The sequence below is a fragment of the Sinocyclocheilus rhinocerous genome, unplaced genomic scaffold, assembly GCF_001515625.1.
Source record: "Sinocyclocheilus rhinocerous isolate Xijiao unplaced genomic scaffold, SAMN03320098_v1.1 scaffold320, whole genome shotgun sequence".
Lineage (NCBI taxonomy): Eukaryota > Metazoa > Chordata > Actinopteri > Cypriniformes > Cyprinidae > Sinocyclocheilus > Sinocyclocheilus rhinocerous.
Window position 1 is genome coordinate 1,062,509 of NW_015638606.1, and position 8,033 is coordinate 1,070,541.

The following is an 8,033-nucleotide window of genomic DNA, read 5'->3' on the forward strand; positions in this document are numbered from 1 at the left end:
TGTCGTTCAAGTGGACTTGCTTTCTCATATCTCTTATATATATTTTTTTTCTCTCTTCAGAACTGTGTGGTATCGATGAGCTTCTTTGTCATGATGAAAATGCTCTGTTAAGTTTCGAGGCCATCCGCAACATTCACAAAGATATGGATGATGATGCAGACGGCAGCGTGGATGTGACAGAGACGGATGGGGTGAGGGCTGCAGCGTTTGTGTGTGGTTTTGTGGTATGCTGTGTTGTGAGGTTGAAGTTGCAGCACAGTGCATGGTGCCTAATGTACAAACAAGTTCTTGCTTGAAAGGACACAGGTCTCTGTAATATGTATTGTCATAAGTGCTTTACAAATACAAATGACCTTGACTTGACAGTACAACAGTGCAGCACAGCGAAGTACAACATATACTGTACTGGCTTACAGTGTACAGCTGTACTGGTACAAGTCTGAGTGTGTTGCAAAGCTTTTGCAGAGATGAGGAATGCAATTGTGCAATTAATGTTGTTATTGGGTTTTTTCATTGGTCATATCTTTCAACTGTGATTTTTCTTATGATAAACTACATTCTTCAGTGAGGTGCAGATATATAAATGTGAAATATGTCTTTGTATTATAAAATTATCATTTGAATCATAAATGTAGAGATTGAAACTTTTTTTTAAACTTGGGGTCTGTAATATTTTTTTTTAAACAAATGAATACTAAAAATAGTAAATTAATACTAAAAAGCTAAATTTTTACATCTTTTTCATCTTCAAATGTTTCTTGAGCTGCAAATCTGCATATTAGAATGATTTCTGATGGATTACTGTTTACTTCTGATATACAGTGGGTACGGAAAGTATTCAGACCCCCTTAAATTTTTCACTCTTTGTTATATTGCAGAAGCCTTTTTTCTAAGACTCCTTTTCAAATATCAAGACTTCTTTCTTTTTGAATAGTGTGTGTAGCATTTGTAACTGCCAGTGATTATGTATTTTTGGTAATGGATTTAGATTTTTTTTTTTTTTTTTTTACTTACAGTAGTTATAGTCAAAGTAGTTTGTGATGATAGATGGGTGGATTTGTGTTCAAATCAAAGCAAATGATCTTTGGAAAATGTGACTCGTTTGGACTCAGTTTAGATGAGTGATTCCTGTTGCTACATTTCAGACGCTTTTGTACAGTATGTTTTTCCTCTAATATTTTTTTTTTTACAATAATCATGCAACCTAATTATCAAAGATACAAAGTCTTTGTTTTTTGGAAATTCAAAATCCATTTCTGAATCAGCTTGTCCCCATCAGTTTGAATGGGCATGACTTTTGCAGTGCAATCAAAAGTGATTCACCATGATTATGGTTTATGAACATAGGCTATAAAAAGCACTCTGTATTCTCTTTGAATCACCCAAAGCAATTCCTTTTTCATGAGAATGCCACATCTGAGCACTCTGAGTAAACAGTATTACTGCTGACCGACAGCAGCCTGCCCAAGGCCATAGACAGTCCTGTGAGTGTATAGCCTTTACCTGAGTCAGAGCTGATCTGAGGTATTGTGACGCGACTGGACCCAGTGAAACTGTCAGCATTTACATACTGTATGCTGTCTGAGGCTCTACAGTAGATCTACTGGATCACAACAACCCAAGACAAATATTACAAGTTAATCAAGTGTTTTGCATGCTGTGGCTTTATGTCTCTTGCCAAATGTTGAAGTATGCAAATACACAGTGCTATAAAAATAAATTCCAAAATGTGCTGGATTTTTCTCCTTGGGTTTGAAAATTGTTATGCCTATTTATTTTTGCAATCCTTAATAAACATGTTTATATTGTATTATATTATATTAATGGTTATTCACCATTTATTTACCAGCTGCATGTGACCCTATCAGAACAAACCTGTGACTCGCATGCTGTGGCTTTATGTCTCTTGCCAAATGTTGAAGTATGCAAATACACAGTGCTATAAAAATAAATTCCTTCGAGAAGCACAAATAATTAAGTCTAGGCTAGCATGTGACTGTTTTTTTTGGAAAGATCTGAGTTTTTGATTTTCATGGTGCTGGATTTTTCTCCTTGGGTTTGAAAATTGTTATGCCTATTTATTTTTGCAATCCTTAATAAACATGTTTATATTGTATTATATTATATTAATGGTTATTCACCATTTATTTACCAGCTGCATGTGACCCTATCAGAACAAACCTGTGACTCATTTTTGGGTTGCAACCCATCAGATGAGAACCACCACACCAGAGAATGCTAACATCCAGTCTTTGTTTCCTCAAACAGTTTCTAAGGGAAGACTTGAAGTACCACGACCCAAAAGGAAAACACAACAGTTTCCATAGAGCAGATCTGTTGATCACAGTGGAGGAAATGTGGAAGTCCTGGAAGGCCTCTGAAGGTTTGCACACATCTCATCAGGCTAATTATATCAGTGAAAAGCAATTAACCAGTTTTAGAGCCATTAAATCATTCCCAATAGTCCACATTATGAACCCACATCATCCTTAGATGCATGTAGAAATTAAAGCATTATGTTTGTGAAACTGAAAGCATCAAGCTTCCATCATTTGTTCAGTATATCTTCCATGGTAATATTCAGCGTCACTTACGTTTTGTTTTTTTTTGCCTATAGTGTATAACTGGACAGTAGAGAAAGCTGAAGAGTGGCTCATCGGTTGTGTGGAGTTACCTCAGTATGTTGATTCCTTCAGGAAGAATGACATCAGTGGAAAAGCTCTTCCCAGGTAAGGAAGCTTACAGTTAGCATCCTTATTGTTAGTTTTTCAGCTTTTGGACTGAAATAAATTCAGTTATCAAGGTCAATGATTCACTTGTGTCTTTGTCCATTCACAGACTTGCAGTGAAAAATGCCACCCTGCTTCTGTCCGTGCTGAAGATACCAGACCGCAGTCATGCACAGAAACTACAGCTGAAGGCTCTGGACACAGTGCTTTTTGGACCTCCAAGTGAGTAGCATATATTTGTGGTTATGTATTAAACAGTATACTGTGTATAATGATGAGGTAATACTGATTCATTTGAAAATGTCCATTTGAATGAATAAATTCTGATTCACTGGCAAGAGTTGGTCATTTTGATTCATTTATGTGAATCAGTTCAAACTGTCCATTTCTGTCAGGACCACTATCGTCAAAGATGATTGACAATTAGCATACAGTTTGGATTGGAATTAATCAATTCTGATTTATTGGCAGTAGTGGTATCAGGGTATTTCACTTTTTAATTTAATATTGAAATCTGAAAAATGAAAAAACTGCACATTTTTCGTTTTTCATTTGTTCAGTTTTTTTTGTTTTTTAGGACTATTATTATGCTGTAATGTTTGGTTGACCAATCAGCAGAGAGGGGCGTTTCATTCCCGCCCACATGTAGAGATCAAATATTCAAGTTGCTTATTCGTTTTCTATCCCTGAACGTAAAAACGAAAAATGAAGCCGGATTCTTGATTTTTCGTTTTGTTTGAACAATTGAAAAACGAAATATGTGCCGTTTTTCATTTTTCAGATTTCAATATTAAATTAAAAAACGAATGATCGGAAGATACCCTGATTTAGTGGGTAAGTTTGATTAATTTCTGTGAATCCTTTTGAAACTGTCCATTTGAATCAAACAATTCTGATTCAGGTGGCGAGATTTTGTAAGATTGATTCATTTCTGTGAATCAATTTAAACTGTCCATCTTAATTAATTACTTAATTTTGATTCATCTGCAAGATTTGGAAAGATCACTTCATTTCTTTGAATGAATTAATTCTTATTCATTGGCAAGAATTGGTATTTAATTCATTTCTGTGAATTACTTTAAACCATTTGAATTAATACTGATTCATTTGCAAGAATTGGTATGATCGATTCATTACTGTGAATCAGTTCAAACTGTCCATTTGAATTAATCAGTTCTGATTCATTGGCAAGAGTTGGTAATTTTGATTCATTTGAACTGTCCATTAATCATGCTAGAGTTGCATCATCACTTAAATAATAATAGAAGAATCACAGTTTTTGTTCATTTTGTTCATAACTGTTATTATATTTTGTATTTTAGTGTGACTGAAATGCTGTATAGACGATTGGCTTCCAGAAGTAGAATTATCCATTTAATAATACCCAGTTATCTGCTTTATCTTTCTGCTGAATTGTTGGAACCATTTTCTTAATTCTCCTTCCTGTTTTAGAAAAACACTAGCTTGGAAATGTTCTGTGAGGCATAAGTTTTTCTGGATTGATGTTTGCAGAGGGTTCTCTGGATGAAGTCCAGACTGCTGTATCCATTGCGCGTTACGTTGTAGCGTCTGGACCAATCAGACACACCATTTTTCATTTGATTTAACAAATCAATTATTCATTAGATTAACAAACATTCACAGACCCCTCACCCAATAAACATACTGGGTGTCAAGTTGTCTGTGAACGAGGCCCAGGACCATGGTTACCATGGCAACCCTGACACCAGATAGATTTTACGACCTAATGGCATGTTGAGAGTCCTCCCCCTCTCACTGCATGTTCCATAGGAAGAGGCACAATGCACAGTAGAAATGGACTTTTCTACTAATTAATTCATAGGAAAACCTTTCTTTGAATGAACACACATATCCTTCAGGTCATTGTGTATGTTGTCTTTGAGATTTTATACTGTTTTATGCAGGCTTATGATGGAAACACTCATTCCTGTCATCTTACATATATGTAACCCTACCATGTTTAGTATATATGAATTAGTCTTCTGATGATCTAAACGAGAGTGTATATTATATGTTGGTACATAGGCAATATATTAGTGTAAGAAAGTAATTTCCCTTAACCAGGAAATTAACGTTCTTAGAATTGACAGACAGTTGACCTGAGAGGTCAAGTAAATATCTACAGCGGATCTAAATATTTATAATTAATTATAACTAGTTATGATTAATTATTCATATTTCCCCATGAGCTGATTCGCTACAACGTGCTAAAATCAAGGGAAGGTTTAGTCTGTTTTCTTTTCTCGTGAGCAAATATCTTCTGCTTCTGAAAATAGTCAGGCTTATTGGAGTACAAGAGCCAGACAGAAGAGGTATGTCCCATTCATGTCAACTGTTACAGCGTGATACTCAAGTACAGCTGGTGAAACAGAAAAGCGAGGGATGATGGGACAGATGTTATCAATAAATAGGTGAGAGAGAGAGATAGATAGAAAAGGTCGAGGGCATTCATATGATTGCTAGTTCATGTGAATGTCTCTACCTAGAACATCAGCCAAAGTCAAACCTGTCAAAGATGCTGGTGGTAAGAAAAGTGCTATTGTAACGGTATTAGACACAACACCATCTTAATCCCAAAGGCTGCCAAGGACTGCATGATATTTGTTGCAAGAATTTTAGATGATGCACTGTTAGTATATGAAACAGGATAAAGCACAAGGCTGCTAGAGCCATATTCCTTCTGTGCTTTAGCAAAAGAAGGACATCATTGATTTATTTTATGTGTCCTGCACTTGCCTGTGCTTTATTACATAAGTAGGCATACATGTAAAACTATGAAAAATTATGTTTTTAGGTTAATGCTTACTGATTAAACAATATTTTGGTGGTGCTTTCATGCTAGGGTGTTGTGAGTGGTTACCAATGCATTTCTATGCAGTTGAGTAGTTGCTATGCGGTTGCTAGGGTACTCAGAACCAGGGGTTTACAAACAGGGTCCCTGGGGACTACAAGGAAGTGATATAGGGTCTATGGAAAAATGTAAAGAAAAAGTGTACAAAAATAAATAAAAATTATAAATAAGTAAATAAAATAAAATAAAAAGTAGATTAAGTAAATAAATAAATAGACTGCTATAAAAGAACAGTATTTTTATAGTACGAGAAGGAAAAATGCATAATATTGAAATAGAATGGAAGCAAAATATTTTCCAAATAATATTTTAGAAATATTTATGTTAGTGATTTTTCACATTTTAAATTGGGTCTTTAGGCAAGAAACTATATAGATGCCTTTAAAATTTTTGAATGCTCCCAAGCATGAGTATGATTGTATTTGGTGCGCTATGACATCTAAACGAGTAAACACTCTTACTCTGAGCGATTGCTAGGTGGTAGTTTACTGGCCCAAGTCAAGCACTCTGTTTGAAATCAAATTTGTTGAAATTTTATGAACTTTTGTGATTGGTTAAAAATATTTTTACATTTTTGGAGCCTTATGTTATTGTAAAGTCATACTAATTGAAGGAATTTGATGTAATCACTTTATAAACTGTCTAAATATACCAGTGTGTCTGTGAATTGTCTGGTCTGTTGTCTGAGTGGTTGATCCCTCCCGGTTCCAGATTCTGTCCGGAGCCTCTTAGTAATCTCAGCTATGGCAGTTATTCACCTCTGATGATGTCACTGTTTCTGCTGTCCGCAGTAGAAGGTTCCTCACTGTTCCAGATGATCTTACTATAGAGTCTCATGGTGTTTCCAACACTAATGGAAAATCGGCCTAGTGTCTGTTTACAAATTTCAGCTTCAGCACATACACATGAAGAAATGAGGACTCTCTGCCATCCAAAATCCCTAGACCTGGTCAAAGATTATGTGTGCAAACAAAACACTCCTTTATATACATTCAAAGAGTTCTTTTATCAAACACTAGTGCCATAATTGAAAAGGAAATCCAAGACGGAAGTTTATCATGTGCCGGCCTCAGTAAACCCACCAGAGATTTAACCTGACCCCAAATCAAGCCGGTTAAGATGGGTGAGCGTCGAGGTTGAAGGATTCACAAATACTTTTGGCACTGCTACATGTGCCATCACCTGCCATTTTCCTGGGCAGGATGTGAGCAGCAAAATCGCAGATGGAAATAGCACTCGCTAATCCAGTCATCCAAAATCTCCTATTACGCAGCTGATGCCACCACCTTTGTGGGGAACACCTCTCTGGATCCCCATACTGTTGTCATTTCAGCATGCAAAATAGATTAAGACAGATTTGATAGAGAACTACTGATGTGTATTCATACGTCCTGCATGGTTAGATCCAAACTGGGAGCTTTTCATCACTTCTGGGACTTTTTCTAAGTAGATTACTATTTGTTTGTATTACTGTTATTCTTGCTAAAAGCGGTCTGTGCATGTGCTTTATATCACAAGTTTGTACAACAGCCACATATGTTAGGCTGGAGTTGTAGAGACAGGAAGACAATCAGCCCTGATTTGATGTATTACTCCTGCCAAAAAATCCTGGTGCTTTTCCATATGCCTTCTTCACACTCTTGGGCTTGTGATTTTGTTCATAGAAAGTCGAGTCTGTCCACACTGCACATCCTGGTAAAAAAGTCTGTTTTAAAAAGAATATTCTGGTTTTATTTGTTGTGTTTAACCGAAATATATGTTCAGATTTTTGATCGACATGATGAAAGCATCAGTCGGTATGGAAAAACAATATTGGAAATGCATGTTAACAGAAGATCGCAGACAAAAGCATTGGAAAGAAAACACTAATTTGCTTCGGCCATGTTGGAGTCAGCTGGGGTGACCAGTGGAATGTATTTTGAAAAAGAGTCATAATTCCCACGTCATCACTGTATTTAGAGTATGTGATACTCTAGTCTAATGGATATGACAGCACTTTGTACATTCATCCATACTCTACTGTCACTGTTTTTTAATTAATACCTAAATTCAGCTTTGCCATCAAAGCAATGAATTACATTTTAAAATATATTAAATAAGTAGGGCTGCACGATTATGACAAAAATCATAATTGTCGATTATTCCCTTGAAATTGTAATCGCGATTATTAATTACGATTATCACAATTTACATTGAATGATGTTTATACCATTGTTTAATGCAACCGCATGCCATATTTTTATATGAAAATAAACAAGCTGAAAACACTTAACTGAAAAACTTTTAGTGCTTTTCTATAGAAATTAAGCCTCAAATGTCAACTAAACATCGGATTGGTTTCTTCTTTAAATTATAAAAAAAGTAAAAATATAAATGGTATTATAGTGTTATACTAAAACTAAAATTAAAACAATGGAAAAACCCTTAAGATA

General features: G+C 35.4%; 1 protein-coding gene across 3 annotated transcripts in view; it reads left to right on the top strand.

Annotated features, from left to right (window-relative positions):
* Window positions 1-8,033, top strand: part of LOC107749933 (stromal interaction molecule 1-like) — a 33,846-nt gene that overhangs the window by 10,476 nt on the left and 15,337 nt on the right. For all 3 annotated transcript variants that reach the window (XM_016565179.1, XM_016565181.1, XM_016565180.1), the window contains exons 3-6: window positions 61-191; window positions 2,269-2,383; window positions 2,618-2,729; window positions 2,839-2,951. In XM_016565179.1, the coding sequence (XP_016420665.1) occupies window positions 61-191; window positions 2,269-2,383; window positions 2,618-2,729; window positions 2,839-2,951 (471 nt within the window). The remainder of the gene's footprint in view (window positions 1-60; window positions 192-2,268; window positions 2,384-2,617; window positions 2,730-2,838; window positions 2,952-8,033) is intronic.